The sequence below is a fragment of the Meriones unguiculatus genome, chromosome 1 (assembly GCF_030254825.1).
Source record: "Meriones unguiculatus strain TT.TT164.6M chromosome 1, Bangor_MerUng_6.1, whole genome shotgun sequence".
Taxonomy (NCBI): Eukaryota; Metazoa; Chordata; class Mammalia; order Rodentia; family Muridae; genus Meriones; species Meriones unguiculatus.
The window spans coordinates 34,534,382-34,556,455 of NC_083349.1; the positions used below are offsets into that span (position 1 = coordinate 34,534,382).

At 42.4% G+C, this 22,074-nt stretch overlaps 1 protein-coding gene across 3 annotated transcripts in view; it reads right to left on the reverse strand.

The window, feature by feature from the left end:
* Positions 1–22,074, reverse strand: part of Pcsk5 (proprotein convertase subtilisin/kexin type 5) — a 424,706-nt gene that overhangs the window by 148,555 nt on the left and 254,077 nt on the right. For all 3 annotated transcript variants that reach the window (XM_060387271.1, XM_060387268.1, XM_060387273.1), the window contains exons 13-17: positions 18,009–18,145; positions 12,943–13,086; positions 7,205–7,307; positions 3,500–3,693; positions 262–346 (exon numbers count right to left, since the gene is read on the reverse strand). In XM_060387271.1, coding sequence (XP_060243254.1) covers positions 262–346; positions 3,500–3,693; positions 7,205–7,307; positions 12,943–13,086; positions 18,009–18,145 — 663 coding nt within the window. The remainder of the gene's footprint in view (positions 1–261; positions 347–3,499; positions 3,694–7,204; positions 7,308–12,942; positions 13,087–18,008; positions 18,146–22,074) is intronic.

A 22,074-nucleotide genomic window follows, 5' to 3' on the forward strand; every position in this document is an offset into this window, starting at 1 on the left:
TCTCTACCCACCAAATCACCCTCTTTATAGGGTCTTTATCTGGATTACAGCCCTTCCTTAGCCAAGACGGCATCCCATTTTTTTTCCCACATCTAATTGTAGAGATAATGCAATCGACAGGGAAGTGCTTCAGCTTGAGTCAAACGAAGGGCAGATGGAAGATAGCTATTTGTTTCCATGCTGACTCTTATGGTTTCTGTTGTGTTTGCTCTGCAAATATCCCTGGACGATGGTGTCTCCTGTGGCCTATCTCTCTCTTACCTTAATCCGCCCTTGCACTCTGTGCAGTTGTGAAATCCAGTGCATGCCTTACAGTTCTCACTGCATTTCCCGCAAACATTTTTCTCTGTTAAAAAAAAAAAAAAAAAAAAAAAGGAACACAGTTACACATCAGTCAACTGGACGCCATAAAGGAATGGAGGTGTTCCAGTGTTTATGAACGTGCTCCGCGGTGCTCATGGGCTCATCTGGAAAGCTGCATTAAAAAGTTCAGGCATGTTGGTCACATGAACCATCACACCGGGGAGCACCGTGCGCCTGTGTGGCACAAGCAGACAGACTACAGAAACACTTTGCTGAAAGGTTTATAGCTCTTCCGTCTTTCAATCCTCTTTCCGAAGCAGGGCTTTCTAACTTGTAAAGCAGAAAACCTCCCTCATGATGCAAGGACACTATCGCTTAGCAAGCACCGAAGGCGATGCTGTCGATATGGGTGGTGGACCTGCATGCCTCAAGTTTTTAGGACCATCTGACGAGCCGTGGCTAGAGGAACAGACACTGAAGGTCAAAGCTTCATGTGCCATCTCAAACAGTATCTTGTGCTTGACAGCTGCTGTGGAACGGATGTAAAAACGATTATGTTCCAACAAGTTCGAATGGATACATCATAAGTTTTCCTATTCAATAACAAATCCTGGTCCACACTGCAAAAAAACAGTGAGACATGATGGCCTTATCATACAAAAGTAGTGAGTTGGCATATTAATTAATAAAAGCACTTTACCTTGGTGAGATTTTTCCTGGAAATTGAGTACCTGATCCTATATGTCAGTGGATAATAACACACACACACACACACACACACACACACACACACACACACACACAGAACCAAATGAAATGTTGTTTATAGACTTCTCCTTTCTCTGATCTTTAAGTGCTGATGTTTATCAAAGTTCCATGAAGATGTACTCCTATATGGACCTACTGGAATTCTGCATCATTCAGCAAGAAATACAAAGCCCTTGACAGTGTTCTAGCTTCTACACTGCAGCCCTCACTGCAAGATTAAGAAGACAGGTTCTGGCCTTGGACCCAAAGTCACAGGCTCTGGATTTGCAGTATGCTTTCAGCTATTCTACTGGGCAAGATGAGTGCCTCTAGACTCTGACCTCTTGATTGAAGGTTAGCATGAACTGTACCTTTTAGCTTATCTTGGCAACTTAACGGAATTATTCAGGGGGAAAAGATAAACTATAAACCACTGGGAATGTGTCCTCAGTAATTATCAGTAGCCCCGGTCAAACCTACTCACTGTGCTCACTAGAGGGAGGAAACTGTAACAAAGGCAATAGGAGAGATGCAGTGAGCACTTGGACCAGTGCTATACGGTGGCTGAAATAACTGGACAGCTTCTCAAGTGTCCACTCCCTGGTCTTTAGAAAGAAACAGGCTGCTGGGTGATCAGTGATGGAGCACACACTTAGTATATATGCCAGCTTCCCTAAGAAATACTGAGCATTTTTATTGATCTCTTATGGCTCTTCTTATCTTCTAAATTTTCCTTTCCCTATCAAGGTGAAACTCATGTTTCAAATTTTGAGGCAAATAAGAACTTCAGTAGAATCCGTATTTATTACTCCAAAGGGTGGAATGAAGGTCTGATCTGCCTAAGGAAAATCTGCCTAAGGAAATGTCTACTTTTAAATAAGGAAGTTCACTTATTTAAACAATTGTTACAGTAATAATAATTGTTATTATTATTAGTGTGTGTGTGTGTGTGTGTGTGTGTGTATGTGTGTGGTGTGTGAGTGTAGATGCACCTGTGGAGGTCAAGGACAATCTTTGGAAGTTTAACGTTGTTCCACTCCGAAGCTGGGCACTGACCTTAGGTTGTCAGGCTGGAATGGCATGCACCATCTCGCTGCCTGAGAATTCCAATTCTTACGAGGCAAGACTTTTTCTGTCTGATCTTTAAAGAGCTAACTTCTCAGGCTGTGCAGCAACGTGACATTTCAGTGGTAGCAGAGGCTGTGGTGTGAGACAAATTATCTGGAACTAAGAAATAAAGCCGGAGATATCCACAACCCTGGGAGGGCCATACTGAAGCACTGTCTGACCAAAGATCAATTACCTTGTATCGTGCCTACTTGTTAATTACATCAATAAGGGGCAGTCTCTGAGAAGTTACACATGAATGTATGGATTGCTGTTTGGTAAAGTGATAATGTTCTGACAGTATGAGATAAATACCCTCTCCCTATGCCTACCAGTATTGCCATGTCTAACTTTGTTTCCTCTCTAACTCAATAGGACTTTCCTTTTTTCTTTTCCATTCATCCTTTCTTTTATTTCCTTCCTTCCTAGCTTCCTTATTGTCTGTCTTTCAAATTATGTGTCTATCTGTGTGTCAGTACATGCTTGGAATGCAGGTATCCCCAAGCCAGAAAAGGATACTGGATTCCTGACATTGGGGTTACAGGTGGTTGTGAGCTGCTGTGAATGTCATTCAGGTCCCCTGGAGGACCTTACCCTCTCACCCACAATCCTCACCACGGAGCCATCTCTCTGGCTTCATAAGAGGATTTCTTCCTTTCCCAGGGCACGACAGTACTTGATTGTCATAAACCCATTCTCCTCTTGCTTGTTTCATTAATTACTATGTCAGATAACTTACTAATGAGTAGAATGTCTCCGACACATGTTTATTTGACATTTATAGGACAGTCATTTTTCTTTTAACCTTTCCAGAAGGCTGTTTGGTTAATGTGCAGTAATGAGTAGGTCTCATTGCTATCCTCCTTATCAGGCTGGCCCACAGCTGGTTCTTGGGAACTTGGATTTAGAGAGGGTTCCCATTTCTCTGATGAGACTAGCTAGTGCTGCAAAAACTATACAAGCAGCATGGTTTACGGTGGGTGCCAGAAAGGTAGTGACTACCCGACCAGCTCCTAATGAGAGCTGTGGACATGGAGTCTCTCCTGCAGTTTCCGTGTATATAGTATTTAACACATGTTATCACAACCCATTGCTGGGAAACTCAATGTGTCTCAAATGGGCAGTTGTGAGTCTACTAGCAAATCCTTGTGGTGGGAGGGACCACGAGGGTCCTCTGCTACAGGTAGTTACAGGTACCTCTACACAACCCCTCTGAAGTATCTCTTCAATGAATTGGCCAGGTTCTATTTGCTACTAAGCAGAGCCCAGATTTCGTGCGTGGAGTTACTCAGTTGAAAACCTGTATCCCTTTAAGAACCCCAAATATTTGAAAACAACTCACTGGTATCCTGGTATGAGCCATCAGGACACTGAGTAACACAGCTGCTGGTTTCTTCGTTCAGGAAGTAGCCATATTTACAGGATAGGCACTGATCACCATGGCTGCCGAAGCAGGACTCACAGTTGGGCGCACACTTCCGGCACCTCTTCTTGTCAGCATGGTAGTGACCAGGAGGGCAGCTGGAGACACAGATTCTGCATCGTGGGATGGTAAGAGAAATGGTTACTGATGTATGAGCACTCAGACTTTAGGATTCTTGCAGAAAAGCTGACTGTGGCGTTAAGGTTAGTTTTCAACTGGGATGTCAACACCAAGTCTAAAGGACCACACCTGTCTGGTCAAGCTTCCTCCTGTGTAGGAAGTTGGAGGAGTATCATGGACAGTGCCACATCCTTAGCAGGCCTTTCATTGTCTATGAAGAATTGGGGTGTAGCAGAGAAAAATCAGATCAAGAGCTAGTTTGCGGTGTTGATTGTGTATACACGTGGGTAGATATGGCGTGTTCTTATTTAAATGAATATATATGCATATATAATATATGTGTATATATGTATATATACACACACAATTATATATATATATATATATATAAATTTTGCTCAGCAGAAACTTTTTTACCTTTTTGTTTATTTGTTTTTTCAAGATAGGCTTTCTCTGTGTAGCCCTGGACTCACTTTGTAGACCAGGCTGGCCTTGAACTCAGAGGTCTGCCTGCCTCTGCCTCTTGGGTTCTGGGATTAAAGATATGTGCCACCACTGCCCAGCTGAAACTTCCCTTTTTATTAAAACAAAAAGCCACCTTCCTTAACTGTCTACAACTGAAGAAAGGGCTTTACGTCTTTAAATATGTTTTGAGCACCAATTAAACACCAGGCATTTTGGTTAATGCAATAGATAATACCAGCGCTGAGTCAGCTGAGAACCTATCTACTGAGGCATTTAACTGTTAGCATGTATTCCAACAGGAATTTGGGCTTGGCTGTGTCTGCCCAGGTGCCCGAGCGCTGTTCCTAGAACACAGATTTGCCTGGAGGAGGATGGAGAAGGAGCACTGGGCTGGAAGGACATGGGATTGGCTGGCTGAGCTTTGCTGGGCAAGCACTGGCCTGTAGCTTGTGCATAGCCAGACAGAAGCCAGTGTCTAAGAGAAGCAGGCACTATCTCAGTGTGTAAAGTGGAAGAGTAGGAGCAGAGGCTAGCATGAATGGTCTGGTATGTTGGGGAGGTCAGAAGAAAGTGTATGTCTGGCCCAGACACTGGCATCTTCAGGAAGAATAAACATAACCGACGTATCAAATACTAATGGACTGAAAAAGGACACATAACTTCAGTCAGGATGATTAAGTGCAACAGATATATTGTGCATCATGGTGGCTAGAGTTAATAGCAGCAGGCTGTACACTTGCAAATTGCTTTAAAAAGTCAATTGAAAATGCTGACATTACAAAAAGCAGTTAAGTGTGTTTGAGAATATAGATAGTAAGTAGTTTTAGCCACCCTACACTGTGCGACACTCAACACCTGTGGCATCCCATAAATACATGTAATTTTTACTTGCTAACTGGGAAAAGAAAGAGCTAAAGAAGTCCAGCATGCTGCGTGCATAGCTGGTCTCATCTCACCATTCCTCTGAACGGGAGAAAGCATTCTCAGTCACGTGGCATATGTTCTGCATTATCCTGACTTGATTTGGGATCGCCTAGGAGATATACCTGCAGATATATCTTTGGGGATATTCTTCAGAGACTGAACTGAAGACCCACCCTAAATGTGGGCAGCACCATGCCATGGGCTTGGGTCCCAGACTGAATAAATTGGAAGTATGAGTGGAGTTATTTGCTGTGACAAACCTGACCATGCAGCATTTAGGACTATAAGAGGAGAGTACGGAAGTATTTGAACATTTGGAACTTCAGGCTACAGAAGCACTGAGATGTTCCAGGGAGAGCTTGAGGGGCTACCCCCACAGGCATCTACCAGACCAGAATGCTGAGAGAAAGACAGACAATGGAGGCCAGGTTCTGGGTGATCAGAGGGGACTGAGGACCCTGTGGTGACCTCTGCTAGAGGGCCTTTACATTGCATTCTGCCCGTGTATTGAACATTGAAGTGGGGCTCAATTAAAACGTTCTAGCTGTCTGGTGGAGAAAACTGTACGTCACCCTAATGTCCGTGCTGTGATATGGTTACTGCTTACTACTCTTAGTAAGATCTACGCTGAGAGAGCTTAAAAGATGTGAACAATGTGCCTGGGTGAGGAAGAGAGTTAAAAACCACAGCTGAGGACAGAGGTGCCACTGCTTGGGAGATCTCTGTCCTGAAAGAGAAACCTTACACTTCTCGCTAGGGCGACATGAAAGGGGACATTAGAGAAAGAACCCATGCTCATTCCTGAAAATGCAAATCCATTTGAAAGGAGACAGACTGAACTGGGACTGCTGTGGACATGGTTCCCTGAGGAAAACAACGGCTTAGGGAACTGTTTTCATCTATGCCGAACTGCCAGGGCACTGGCCACTATAACTGTGGCAAATGGGATCAAACTACATTTCAAATTCACAGCACAGCTTGACAGCAACGTGCACAGGGTTGGGTTTTTTGTTTTTTTTTTTTTTTGTTTTTTGTTTTTTTTTTTTTTTTGGCAAGCTTTACAATATCATGGAGGTTTGCACCAAGGTTCCAGAAAGACACTGGGGACAATCAGTGTGAAACAATGTCAGGTTCTCTGTGAGTAGGCTCTAAGAGGTACGGTGTCAAACTGGGAAGGTAAGGCCTAAGCTTCAATGGAGAGCCGAGGGTGCTGGAGATGCCAGGACTATGGGTTGTTCATGAAAGAAAGCTGTAGGCAATGAATAGAGCCAGTCTATGAGACGGGGAATTTGTATTGAGGGTGGCAGAAGAGGAGGGGTTGGCATCACCAAGAAGACTGTTGGAGCTGAGATTGTGCCAAGGGATAAGGCACCGGATAGAGCTGTAAGATTTGATATTTGTCCTACTGGGTTTTGATCTTGCTTTGGTCTTACCTTTCTCTGCTACACCCCAACTCTTCCATTCTGAAATAGAGTGCACATTCCAATATATGCCATCATATATTGGAAGTACGGAGCCTGGTTTTCATAAGGGATCACAGTTAAGAGGAAGTATGCAAAAATATCTAAAGAGACTTTAGGCTTTTGAGGACTGTGATATGCCTTAGTGTTGAGGCCATGATGATCAGGAGTAGACACCATCATTAACTTGGAGAGACTTTGAGTTACCTCTGGATGGTGTCTGGAAAAGTATATACAGGGCGGTTTAACCTATGAGGGAAGATCCACTCTGATTATAGGCAAGATTATAAAAAGGGGGGAAAGGCAAAAAGCCACCTGAGCACCAGCATTCACTGCTCTGTTCTGAATCTATGGCCACAATGTGGCAGCTCCCCTTTGACCCAGCCACCATGCTTTCCATGCCAGGATGGACTGCATTTCCTCACACTGTGAACAAAACAACCTTTTCTCCCTTAGGTTGCTTTTGTCAGAAGCTTTGTCACAGAGATGGGAAAAGTAACAGATACGTGCCACTTTTTCACTGTGTAAATCGGTAGGGTTTTTGCCCTTGTGAATGACAGGACCGTCATGGGCCTGCAGCAGGATCTTAGAGCGTGATAGGGGAACACTTGAGCCAAGCTGTAAGGAACATGCGAGAACATGGCTTGTCTTTTACCTGGTGTTGTTTTTCAGCTTATAGTAGTAGTGTAAACAGTCACTGCAGTGGTCTGGTCCTGGCCCATCACAACCAACCTCGCTGCATTCAGGGTCACAGGGACCTTTCAAGAACAGATTAGAAGTTGGGGAAAGAAAATGATACTAGTAAGTCAATTTTACCTTGAAGTTGAACTAGAATAAAACATTCGAGCTGTTTGCCACCATGAAGTGTTAATTTCTTGGAGACAGTCAATGTAGCTATGAGCTCAAGGAAAACCTGAATTGCTGAAGAGTCAAGAATTTCAGTCTGCATGTGGGTTCCCTGGTAAGGGGAGCAGGGACTCTCTGACATGGACTCTGTTGTCTGCTTTTTAATCACTTCTCCGTGGTGGGATGGCCTTCCCAGGCCACAGAGGAAGAGGATGCCGGCAGTCCTGATGAGACTTGATAGGCTCGGCGAGGGGGGCTCCCTCTTTTGAGGACTAGGGGACAGGGATGAGGGGAAGAGGGAGAGAGGGTAAGACCAGGAAGAGACAAGAAAGTGGGCTCCTATCAGGATATAAAGTAAATAAAAATAAAAAGAATCTAAGTTATAGGCATAACCTGGTCTTCAGAACATATATCGTAGCCTTGGGGCCACGGGAGTGACAATAGCATTTGAGATTCAAATGAACAGCATCACAGTAGCAAATGAAGAAAAAAATGAGTGTAGTTATTATATATAACAATGAACATATGGTATTTGCTGAAAAATAAGAAGTTACATTGTTGACAAAAAGAAATAAAACTTTATTATTCAACACCAAGAGCCAAGCCTTAGCTAAGAGCATTAAAGCCACTAAGTGTCTCTGAAATACTACGGCCATCATGAAATATCATTGTGGCATATGGCACAAACTTATCAGCCTTTAGTCTTGTATTACAAAACAGACCATTCAGGCACAGATAGATTTTTTAAAAGTTGTTACATAATTTGTTCTAAGGGTTGTTCTAAGAGTTCATATTAACACCAAGGGGGTCTTCCCAGAAACTCATACTCCAATCAAGGACCATGCATGGAGATAACCTAGAACCCCTGCACAGATGTAGCCCATGGCAGTTTAGTGTCCAAGTGGGTTCCATAGTAATGGGAAGAGGGACTGCCTCTGGCATAATCTGATTGGCCTGCTCTTTGATCACCTCCCCCTGGGGGGGAGCAGCCTTACCAGGCCACAGAAGATGACAATGCAGCCACTCCTGAAGTGATCTGATAGACTAAGATCAGAAGGAAGGAGAAGAGGACCTCCCCTATCAGTGGACTTGGGGAGGGGCATGTGTGAGGAAGGGGGAGGGAGGGTGGGATCGGGAGGGGAGGAGGGAGGGGCTTATGAGGGAATACAAAATGAATAAAGGGTAATTAATAGTAAAAAAAATAAAAAATAAATAAAAAAGAAAGAAACAAATGGACAAGACCAGAAAAAAAATGCCTTATTATTAAGATTCATAACCAAACCAATGGCAGAATGCAGGGAACCAAAAAAAAGGGGGGGAGTTAATACAACCTGGAGAGGACAGGAGTTCCACAAGGACCAAATATATCTGGACACAGGGTCTTTTATGAGACTGTTTCTACAAACAAGGACCATGTATGGATGCAACCTAGAGCCCCTGCTCAGATGTAGCCCTTGGTAACTCAGTATCCAAGTGGGTACCCTAATAAGGGGAACAGTGACTGTTTCTGACATGAACTGGATGGCAGGCTCTTTGACCACTCCCCCCCCCCCCCCACCAGGGAGAAGCAGCCTTGCTAAGCCACAGAAGAGGACTTTGCAGCCAGTCTTGAAGACACCTGATAAACCAGTATCAGATGTAAGGGGAGGAGGTTCTCCCTTATCATTGGACTTGGAAAGGGGCAGGGAGGAGATGAGGTTGGGAGGGTGAGATTGGGAGGAAAAGAGGGAGTGGGATACAGCAGGGATACAAAGTTAACAAACTAACTAATATTAAAAAAGTAAAATTTAAAAAAGTTGTTACATAATTTAATTCAATAACAACTTTTTAATTTTAATTTTTATTAATTATAATTTATTCACTTTGTATCCCCCCGTAGCTCACTCCCCTCCTCCCCTCCCAATCCCATCCCCCTTCCCCTTCTCCACCCATGCCCCTCCCCCAGTCCAGTGATAGGGGAGGTCTTCCTCCCCTTTCTTCTGATCCTAGTCTATCAGGTCTCATCAGGAGTGGCTGCATTGTCTTCCTCTGTGTCCTGGCAAGGCTGCTCCCCCCTCAGGGGGAGGTGATCAAAGAGCAGGCCAATCAGTCCATATCAGAGACAGTCCCTGTTCCCATTACTATGTAACCCACTTGGACACTGAACTGTCATGGGCTACATCTGTGCAGGGGTTCTAGGTTATCTCCATGCATAGTCCTTGGTTGGAGTATCAGTCTCAGAAAAGACTTCTGTGCCCAGATTTTTGGTTCTGTTGCTCTCCTTGTGGAGCTCCTGTCCTCTCCAGGTCTTACTATTTCCCAATTCTTTCATAAGATTCCCTGTACTCTGCCCAAAGGATGGCCATAAGTCTCAGTATCTGCTTTGATACCCTGCAGGGTAGAGCCTTCCAGAGACCCTCTGTGGTAGGCTCCTGTCCTGTCCCCTGTTTTCTCCCTTTTCTGGTGTCCATCCTCTTTCAGGCACAGATCGATTTAAATCTGAGTCCTATCCAAAGGTCTATCCAACGGGCAGCTCAACAAAAGAACTGACATAAATTCAAAACTGCAAACTAGATTAAAGAAGTCTACATTTGGGATGAAGGTTCCTAAGTTCTCTTTTCTTTGGTATTATATGAGAAATTACACATTCTTTGGTATTATATAAGACACAATTCAAAGAAAGCAAAAATCAGGACAGGGGTGTGTTGTTCTGTGTGACTGATGCCAAGCATTCTAGTGGCATGGGTAATTCAGTGATGCTTTCACTTCTTTCTTCTTGATTTCCAACTTTTAAGATATCTGGACTCATAGTTTTTAAGAATTTCCCACCAGAAATTCTTGTGATTTTAAAAAGCAATAAAAAATTTCCTGAAATATGAAAAATGTAGGTAAAAGAAATCAGAAGTGCTTGAATACTACCTGCTTTAATCAAAAGGATTTACTGCTAAATTTCCCAAGGTCTCTTTCAGTCATTACAGAACTAGGTTCTATAATTATTGAATCATACAAACATAAACTGCTAGAACCCAGGTAGGAGGAGATGAAAAAGATCTAGTAGTTAGTGGTGAGAACCTGATTTTCAGAGTTACACTGGCTTGCCCAGCATCCCATGGCTTGTAAAGCTGGGATCAAGAAACATGCAGGCCTGGTCCAGATTTGTTTAAGGGAAGTAAATCATGTATCTGAAATGTCCTCATGGTCTGAATGGAATAAGTGATTTTAAAATTCGGAGAGCTTGAAGGCATTCCTGATTAATTGCAAAAGTCATCTGACAACACTGTTTATTTCACTTTCCCCAAGAACCTTAAATTGATTTCCAAATTAAATTTCACAGCTAGTACAATCTGGGACAGTTCAGCCATCTACCACTGTATACCAGGAAAGGGACAACTGTGTTGTGTGAGTTAAGGCAGCTGTGGGTATCGCAGTCTTTGAGATTCAGTGAAACAGTCAACTGTGCCTCAGGTCAGATTGGCCACTCACTCACGCAAGCATGCATGCACCCACCCACGCACAGCAAATAGGAGTCATAACTAAGCCCTAAATTTTCACTAGATGATATTTTATAAATTAAAAAAACTATAAATACGTATTTGTGATATGTGCCAAAGGGTTCTGTATGGCACATACATTCTACGTTTTTTATTTTACAATCTTAAGTTGTCCCGGATGCATTCTGGCACTGTGAATTTCAGGATAATGGTGACATAAAACTGTCTTTGTTCTTTTACAAGTGTCAACATCAATGTTTTTAAAATGTAATCAGAAAAGAGACAAGGATGTGTTATTGTGTTCAGAATTTTAACATTACCAGATTTGAATTTGAAATTGTCAAAACTGTGACACACGAAAGAGTAATGGCTTATTTACTCTTATGTTCCATTTATGATTTTGGATATATTTTCTCCTGCCATAGAAGATAAAATGGTTTCTAGTTTTAATACAAACAGTAACATGAGAAACTCAAAGTAAACAAGATAAGAAAGAAATCTGAGACAATCTAGTTCTGGTGAGCTCATTGGTCTTAATTATCCAAGCATGTGTTACTGACTGCAGTATACTACCTATTTACAATAAAAGAACCTACTAAACATTTAAGATATTCTGATCAAGTGGCTAATTAAATGCATTTATCTCAGTATCAGAAAAAGAATCTCTGAATTACAGGATCAAAATATTTCTTGTTTAAAATACATTACATTTCTATTTATAAACACTTCATTATCCAAAGCTTTGGCAAATGATGTTATATATCATTTCAAAAGGGCAAGACCCCCTAGAACCAACTGCCAATGCAACAAGAGAAGATTTCAAAATAAAAAAAAATTAGAAGATTGACTTTAAAACATATAAATTAAAGAGAAAAGTGGGTAACATGCTTAGATATAAGATAAAAATGCAGTAGGGCAACAGACTTCCTAAATATTAGTATATATAGTGGGACAGTATGGGATATTTTCCATGACAAGGGCAACAAGACCCCAAATAACAAAGTATAACAATAAGAAGAAAATTACACCAAGTCAAACATTTTCAGTAAAATGGGGCATATTCTGTTTCATATGGAAAGACTAATACAAAAACAGGCCTCCTCCTGAGACGGCATGTAAATTCCAATTAAGTTCAAATGGGAAACCAAAATGTAACTGTAGTCATTAAAAATTTCACAGGAAGAACAGGAGGACAAAGATCTCTATAAAAGTAGCATAAAAGGAGATGTTTGACAAATATTAACACAGACCACAGGGGTTGAAGGTAGAGTTCATGGTCAGAGTGTGCAGCTCCCAGCACCGGAGAAGAGAGGAGAAAGGAGGAGGAGGGGCTAGTCATTTTGTTTTATTTTTGTCAGCTTGACACAGGCAGAGTCATCTGGGAAGAGGGAACCTCTCTTCAGTTGCCTACATAAAGGACACGGAAGAAGGGAGCTTGCTCTTTGCCTGCTTGCTCCTGCTCTGTCTGGCAAGTCCATTCATTACTGGCACCAGAGCCTACTTCTCAGGATTCCATCCTATACTGAAGACCACATCAGACTCCTGCCTCATAGACTGATCTTCCATTCACAGGAAGCCATTGTTGGACTAGCTGGAACACAGTTTGTGGGTTATCCTAACAAATCCCCTGCTCTTCTCTCTTTCTCCCTATCCCCCCTCTTTCTAGACACATATTTATTGTATCTATCACATATATGTACATATATATTTTTTCATTCTGTAAGCTATGTTCCTTCAGAGAACCCTCATTAATGTATATGCAAAGACAGTAAATCTATTTCTTCAAGCCTGTTTAAAATAGTGAATAAATCTAAGCAATTTGTATCTCAAATTACAGACAAAATACATCATCCTATAGTCACAGAATGGGCTGTATAGACAATACATATAGCTATTTAAGTATATCTAAACACAAGTATTTGGGAGAGAAAGAATATATTTCAGACTATTGATAGATGCTGAACATAATATTATACCATTATCTTTGAAGCATATTACATTACGTTAAAACAATTACATCATGTTACTCTACATGCCAGGAACATAGCCAAGCTTTCTTAGGTTACATCCAACCCACCTGCATAATCTTCAGCACCGTAGTCATCTGTGGGGTCTTCCACTCGGCTATAGCGGAAGCGTTCTACTTTGGGAAACTCGTTGGTTGGGGAGTATGGCTGTACGGATGTGCCATAGAGGACCAAGGACCATTCTTTCAATTTGCCTTGGGAAACAGTAACAAAGAGAGAGCATGACCAGGTGATCTGCCTTAGCCATGTAGCTTCCTGAAGTCAGTCTGTCTCAACAAGAAAAAGCGACCGTGGACCAATGGGAAGATTGACAGGAACCGTACTGATGCGAGGTGAGCCATGCACATTCCCACCATCTGCAGACCTAAGTACTTCCCATTTCACATGCCACACGTTCACTGAGCACCCACAGCAGGATGACTGTGGAACAAACACACTTCAGGTCACAGGACCAAGAGACAAACTGCAAATTATGAATACTTAGAATTCTAGCTGTCTGCCTTCAGCTTGGTTGTTCTAGGTACCAAGGTCTTACCTGAGCTTTTCAGATGTTTTTGATATGGTCTGATTAAAGAGAAAAACAATTCTTTGTGCCACCTAATTCCAGAATCAGTATTCAATATTTGTATGCATAGGATTCTAAAGATAGTGCTGTCTGATATGACAGCCACGAGATATACTTAGCTATTTAAATGTAAATAGACTAAAATTAACTAAAAATATTTAGGTCCTCAAGACGTTACTGAGACATAAATCCATGGCCATGGATAATAAAGCACGTCACTGCAGAACGTTCGCCTAGACAATATGGTAACCCCTTACTCATGCTCCTGTAAGGTGCCCTAATAAACTCCCTGGTTCACCAAGCTAGACCTGGGTAGAATTGTTTCTTTGTTCTATTGTAGGTGCATCAACTCGGATTGAGTGGACCATTCTTCACCTTCCTGAAGGAAAAGCCACACATTATTAACTTGGGAAAAATATCCTAAATGCATTTAATTTATGTCGTTAAGTCAAATAATCTTAAAACAAAAAAAAATCTGTTTCATTAATTAATTGACTATGAATGTATGTGTGGGGCACGTGTGGAGGTCAAAGGCCACTTTGTGGGAGACAGGTCTTTCCTTTCCTCCTGGGGGCTCAGGGGCTGAACTCAGGTAGTCAGTCTCGGTAGCAAACACCATTACCTACTGAGCCTCTTGCCAGCCCTAAGTCCAATGCTTTCCAGCTGAGCCACCCTAAGTCTGATAATTCTGTCATGCACTCAGTGTTTTGGGTCACTCAGTGTTTGGGATGTGTTGAGCTAGGATAGTTGGTTTGTATGTAGTTTGCTCTTGGATACTTTTTCACAAGCGGAAGGCTACTTGTGTGTCGGAATTTTAAGTGGCATGCATGAAGAGTGGTGGGAAAAGAAGGGCCACTGGATCTGAGGAATTTTTTGATGTCTTCGAGGAGAAGTCTCCCTTTCCACAGGACATCTGCTAGAATGCTAATTGAGTACCCAACACAAGGATGCCAGGTCACCTCATTTCTCTACCACCCACAAACCTTTCGATCTAAAAATTTACCTCATGAACTGTTTCAGAGTGTTGACTCAGAGGTGAGTATCCCTTGTCTGGGGACTACTATAAGGATATCCCAACATGCTGTACACTGCATTTCTCCTTCTCTCCTCCCTCCCCTCTTTTTTCTCTGAGGCAGGGCTGCACTCCATAGTCTAGGCTAGGCTTGATCTTGCTATAATCCTGCTACAGCAGCCCCTGAGTGCTGGGATTACAGGAACATCCACACTAAGCTAAGCACTTAATATGCGTTTATTTTTTAAATGGAGGAAAAATACACAATTCTAAACTTAGTGTGGCACCAGGAACCTCTAGAATCTATTTGGTATTATTCTAGCACCAAACTCGGCTGGGAAAAATTTACACATCCAACAAAAACTTCATCAGCTAGAGAAACATCTCACTATTCACAGAGAAACCTACCACTGGACTTTGTGTGATAGAAACAAGGATATAATTATAGGCAAATACACTTGTAAATGGAAAGGCCCCTCATCAAAGGTATGGCTAACTTTAAGATAAGAGAATGGTAGGGAGGATATACAAAGTCTGTATGTTTTTATTAGAGCAATAGGGTATAAAAAGAATATGTCTAGCCAATTGGGATTGACTATGGTTAAAGTGAATGTTTAAATAATACAGTTGTCCTCCAACATCTGTGAGGGGTTGGTTCCAACATCTATGAATAGGAAATTCAATAGGTGCTCAATTCCCTTATAAAAAATGACACAGCATTTGCATAGAATCTTAGATATCTACCTGTATACTTCAAATCACCTCTGGGTTACTCATATTACCAAATAAAATGTAAATCATTACCATACTGTATTGCTTAGGGAATTAAAAGCCAGTGCATGTGCAACAAATGCAATCTTTACCCAAATATCGTTGATATAGGTTTGGCTGAATCTGTGGAGATAGAACAAATGCAGCACTCAGAACTGGAGCCCCAACTGTGGAAGGAGGACCTAAAATGGGTCTAAGCTGCTGCAGACCTTTTAACACAGATGCCATAGGAGGCTCTGGGAAGACTCTTAACTTGCTGAGGGCAGAAGGGCTTGCATTCTCCACCCGGACTCTTGCTTGTAGTGACTGCCTAAATGAGAGCCTGGACTGAGAGCCCGTCGGATGATGATAAAAAACAGAGGTAGTTCTGTTTAGTTTAAAATGGTCTAACATTCTCTACAGAAAGCATGCCCTCTGTATCCACACTTCTCTGTGCATTGCCAAATGGCCCACATTTGTTTCTACAGAATCCCTTGACACTTAGGGGCCTACAGTGACACCTACTGATGGATCAGCTGGAGCTGAAGTGAGTTGTGGAAGCACAACCCATTTACCATGCAATTTTCACTTCTAAACGTTATGTGTCCCAGGGCAGGGGCACCGACTAGGAGGAATAAAGGAAGAGAGGGCTCTAGGAACTTAGTGGATTAGGAAAAAGTGTAAGTGTCTAGAAACTGTCGTTTGGGGTCTAGCTTCATTAGCAACCTTGTGTTTGTGGAACAAACATTTGATTTCTGGATAAAACTTTGGCCACTCATATATTTAAATAACATGCTGAGGGTGAGGTGGGCATACTCATTTTTTTTTTTAACGAAACTTAAAATTATTTTATTTACTTGTGTGTGTGCACCTGTATGTAGGTATCAGCAGCCGCCAGTAGAGGGTGCTGTGTGTTCTCACCTATCACTCTGCATTTATTCCTTGGGGGCTGTTTTTTCTCCTTGAACCCAGGAAAAATGTTTACTCAGTCATCAAACTCCAACAGTCTTCCTGCCTCTGCTCCTCCTTGGAGTTGGGATTACAGGCATATTCCTGAGGTTACGGGGTATGCGTCAGTATATCCAGCTTGCTCTGTGGGTGTTGGGATCTAAAGCCAGGTCCTAGTGACTGTATCGTGGCACTCTTAAGTGCTAAGCCATCTCTCTAGCCTCATACCTGAATGCGCCATCAGTTTTGGCCTTCCTGATTATGGGGCCTTTGATACTACATGACAGTAATACTGTAAACACCAAACAATCGAGGAGAAAGATATCCAAAACATAAGGGTCAAATAATGGATCTCTCAGGATGAAAAACCTTTCTTGTCAGGCAGGCAAAGTGCTGGTGAACCCGAGTTTTATCCCCAAATTCTCCCAGGCACCACCTTGCTTTATGAAGCTCACTGAATGTGGGTTACATTTATGGAATGTCTGGCTGATCCTGTTCTTAGTCTATGAATGGCTGGACTTGCATGTAAGTTGTAAAGTGTCCCTCAGGTCCGGGCCTTCTGCAAATGGATAGAGCACCAAGGAGGGGGTTACTGACAGCTGAAGACGGGTCTGTGGGTAGGTGGGAAGCTGCACACTTATCTTTACTCATTTTGGAGTCAGGGACTCCCCAGGGTCCTATCGGGGGCAATGCAATCTCCTACTGTATGTGCATTCCCTTATTCTATGACAAACAAGCTTTGTAGACTGACTGGCACGAAGAGGGCTCAACTGATATGGTAAGCTATGGAATCTTAGAGGGCCTGAAAAGATCCCTGTTACCATAATTTTCATACTATATATCAAAAAGACTTCAATTTTTCCTTGGTTCTTGGCTCATGCAGGACAGAATACCATCATTTTTTTCCCCCTCTTTGGCAGTAAGTGGATTAGTCAGTTCAGCCTAAGCTCACTGTCTTGTTTGAACTGAAAATTAAAATTTGAGAAACATGTAAGCTGTGGACCTATCTGCATTGCCCCCGTGGCACGCCTGGGTTGGCTACCCAGAGGCTATTTAAGCTGTGGGCTGGCTTTCCCCGGGGTCCGAGGATTGTTCGATGTTCCTGAATAAACTGCATTGAAAAAAAAAAAAAAAAAAAAGAACTGAAAAAAAAAATTTGAGAAACAAACAAGCAAGCAAGCAAGCAAGAAAAAAAAAGCAGCTAAGGAAACCTATCTCTTCTTGGGAATTAACGTGCCTACATTTAGAGCACTGCAATCAAACAAGCTTGGCTCTTCACAAACTACAGAGAGCGGGCCAGGTGCAGTGCTGCAGGTTCTGTCTTCTGTTTACACAAAAATGCTCACTCTTTACTTCACGTTTTAAAATTATTCCATTTCCTGCCCTGTCTTGAGGACTGGAAGGTGTACAGGTAATCCTACGCCTGCACGGAAAGAGCCACACACATAATGGTGACGCTGACAGAGAAGTGCTGCCAGGAAGTGGCTGTGACTTGTCCCTCAGGGGTTGACGTGCTGAAGGCCTGTTGTGCACACAGCGCAGTCGGGGTAGCGAAACCTTTATGAGGCGGAAGGTAGTTAGGCTGCAGGGCTCCAACTCCATCAATGATAAGGCGGACCCTGCAGGAACGAAGTAGTTCTGGAGAGAGCGGGCTGCGAAACGAGCCTCCCGAATGATGATGGAAATCAACTTTTTTTTTTTTCTTTATGAAGTAACGGCGTCAGATTGTTGTTATAACAGTACCAACCAGAGTAAGGCAACTGTGGAACATCCTTTGGCTCGAATAATGTTCGCCATTTTCTTCTCCAACACAAACGGGTTTACCTGAAACGATGTCTCACCTGGGGTCTTGAAGTTCCTCAGCTGAGATGGAGTATCATACACTTCAAGGATCCAGTCACCAGCCGCCCGTTCTCCCCAGCAGTGAATGGTCATGAACTCCCAGTTCTTAAACCCTTCCATAGAGTGATCAAATAGCCTGAAAAACCACAAGAATTTTTTTTTGTGTGTGTGTATTAATTAAAATCTGTTGAGGCTGGAGCCAAACTAATGATCTTTGTACCTCACCCTCTAACTTGTCTTTATCTTGAAGATCACCAATGGTCAGACCCCCGCGAAGCATCATTGTTCCACAACAAAGAAGCATGTCTAGGGCTAGCCATGTAGCAAATTGGAAGGGCTAGCTAGCCATGTAGGGAGCAGGAAAATGGGCGAAGGCTCTGTCCATAAGACTGATCCGAAAGTGCTGACTGCACAGAGCAACTGCAGTCTCTTACAGTGGGGCTTGGAATGTAAAAATGGCACCCAAATGCTGGAAAACAGCTTACAGTTCCAATAAAGTGCAAAGAACACCTTACATAAATCCCAACAATCTTTTTTTTTTTCTAAATATTTATTCAACTAAAATGAAAACATAAGCCCACGGAAAGAACTCCACATGGATGTTCGCAACTGTGAAAACCGGCAAATGGGCTGGACCCGAGTTAGGCCCCTTGTACCATATGCCTGGAACTCCAGTTCCAGGGGATCTGATGTCCTCATCTGGCCTCTAAAGGCGTCTACCTGCATGTGGTGAATGTAAACTCATAGATGCAGGCACACACACATAAACACACATTAAAATTTTCTTTAAAACAATATAAGTTTCAATGACCACCAACTGGCTGATTTATTTATTTTTTTATTTGTGGCCTGTGTGTAAGCATATGTGCATGCTTGCGTGAGTGTGCATGACTGTGAATGTACACTGAGGCCTGAAGCTGGTGCTAGTTTCCGTTACTCTCTGCCTATTTCTTTTGAGGCAGGATACCCTTCTGAGTCTGGGCTTGAATGTGTAAGAGACTGCAGTTGCTCTGCACTTTCCTATCAGCGTTATGGACAGAGCCTTCACCTATCTTCCTGTTCCCTAAAAGGCTTTTTCTTAGCTAGGTTGAAAGCCAGAAGGCCTAGTGATCCTCCTGTCTCTACCGACCTTGGGCTGGGGGTATAGACATTGCTGGGATATTTGGCTTTATGTATTGGTACTGGGATCTTAATTCTAGTCCTAATAATTGGAGAGCAAGTATTCTGAAGCCTCCATAAAGTGGTTAATAAGCAAAGTATGACATGCTCATAAAGAATTTCTCAAACACCATTTGACAGAAAGAAGCCACACAGAGGATCATGTGCTGTATGCCTCAATCCATATAAGCCCTAGAATGGTCAAGAACTGTAAGAAAGTCATTGGGTACTTGGGAGGAGAGAAGGCAAGAAGCAGGGGAGGGTGGGTGCTTGGGAGTGAGAGATTTTTGGAAGCAATGGTGTGCAGTGATACAGCAATAGAGATTTGTCAAAACTCACAGAATTATTCACATAAAAGTGAAGATTCTTTAACCTAGAATCTTTAACTTAGAAATACTTAGAAGGCCGAGGCAGGTGGATCTCTGTGAGTTCAAAGCCAGTCTTTTCTACATAATGAGCTCCAAAAGTCCTGGTGAGACCTTGTCTCAAAAACCAACAAACCAACCAACCAACCAACCAACCAACCAACCAACCAACCAACCAACCAACCAACCAATACCCCCCTCCAGAGAGCAAAGTTTCTGCTCATTAATTTCATTTGGTTCAGGGTTGCATCTGGAATCCCAGCTGGGATCCTCTTCTTCTGGTGCTTCCAATTTTTATGACTTCTTAATTCTCTTACATGAAATATTTTTTTTCTACTTGAAATAATTAGAGTGATGTTTTCAGTGGTATCGCATGGAGGATTTAAATATGTAGAGAAATACACTTAATGAATCTTTATTAAGTACAGAGAGGTGTTAAGAGCTAATGTATGATTGAGCACATTAAAAATCGACACACCATTTAAGCAGGTGGATAACCGAGCTGTGACTACCTAGACAAATAGCCAAAAGGTGATGAAGGTTTTGTTAAGATGAAGCGCATGCTGGAAATTGGAAAATGGGGTATGAACAGAGCTTTCTTTTGGTTCTTCAAAACTATGTGCACTTAGGAGAATACATTGAGAATCACAGAGGCAAAAGGGAGGGGACATAGCTCTAACACTGTCTCAGTTTACAGGTCAGTCCCTGCCATTTGGCAGTCACACGGCTGTTCAGAACAAAGTCAACTCTCCATGCTTATTTTTTGTTTGCCAAGTAAATCAGTGGCTCTGCAGATCTTCTCTCCAGAATGCATGTCCTTCCAGAAAACCAAAAAGAACTGCAACTGCTCCCATCTCCTTAAAGACCAATGTTAGAGGCCCGATTTAGAAAAATAGAAATTGTCACTGTGCTTGGAATATCCTGCAAAATGGGAAGTGTTTTCCAAAGCTGCAGGGTTCAATGGCATACATTCGGATCCTGTGGGTAGGTAAGTTGGTGACTTAGCGATATTTCTGAGAAAGGCAACAGACGGTAAAATCACCACCACTTGTTCCTATGGCTTTTCCAAGAAGGAAAATGGAAATCAAGCAGTGTTCTTTAACTGTCTCATGGTCAATAATTAATATCAGAATGCCTGAAGAAAACAAAAGTCAATGAAGCTCCTTCCTAGAGGATAGCTTAGTTCTTGGGAGTATGCAAATGCACTTTGTTACTTTCCCTACTGCAGTGAACAGCTAGCTATTATTCTTAAGCCTAACCTGCCTGTGGCGCCATCTTAGTCCCTGTCAGAGCATCTGTAAGTTACCTACGAGCTGAAGTCTCTGAGCAGAAAGCTGGGTAGCACCTCAACAGGGCCAACACCAAATCCCGTGCTTGATTTCTTTCTCCTAAACAGGAGCTCTACCCCACAGTAACCAAATCTCAGCAGAACACAAAGAATAAGTTAACGGAGACTGCACAATCCACTGAACAACAGGCCTCCTTTCACACGTTTACGGCTTACAAGTAGACATCACCAAGAATTCCTCAGGTCATTGCGTAATCGACATACACTCTTATAAGTGGGATGTTTGTAAGTCATCGAAAGACACCAACTTGGAGGCGGGGTCTATCAGTTGTCTCAGATGCTACCGAAGGGAAGGAAAGCCAGTTGGAACGATTCCTTCCCTAACTTGAACTCTGCTCTGTTGAGCCTACTGCACCACATGAGGGCCTATCAGCAGCAAGCTAATGCAGAACACCCCTTCAAGAGTGAATGTGAAAGCAGTTCAGTTCAGACAGGACATTTGGCGCGTGGACTCGTATCAAAACTCGCAGAGGAGATTTGAGGCCACTGTCTTGTTTCTAAAACCCCAGTCAACTTTTAATTGCTCAGGGATCAGTTACTGGCTGACTGGATTGGCACACCCTGTGTTCCCTCCCTGTGGCCCTTTCTTGTCCACCTTTGAAATCAATCCTTTGCTGACAATCATTTTCAGATCCCATTTGGAACAAAGAATTAATGCCAAGTAGAGATAAATTGTGTAATATCAAATTCAAATAAATGCTTCAATGTTGAGATACGTATTTGTTCTTTCTATGCATATATGGTTAGGTTCTTTCCTGGCCTCTTCACTTTTCAAACAATTGGGATGTTCATTAATGTCATGTGAATCTAAAAGTTGAGGGATGAAAATGCAGCAAGACATAGGTTGACATTCTGCAGAGAGTTGATGGTGACAGAGACAGACAAGGACAGCTGTGTCAGCTAACTGGGCATCTGCATTTCTAGTCTGACCTAGGCCTTCATGAAGAGTAGTCCTTAAAATGAGGACATGTGATTCCATATTCTGATTTTGATTCAATATTTTAATAATTTTTGTCTTTTAGCATTGTAATTAAAACTGCATTTCTTTCTTTTTTAAGCAGGAAAAGTTAATGCAGCTTATAAATTAGCTTGCTATTGCTTGGTATTGCAGGGAATATATTTGTTCATAAAATAAACCAGGTGCAAAACCACGGCTCTCCGTGAAAGTGATTCTAAATCAAGGGTGTTCCTTTA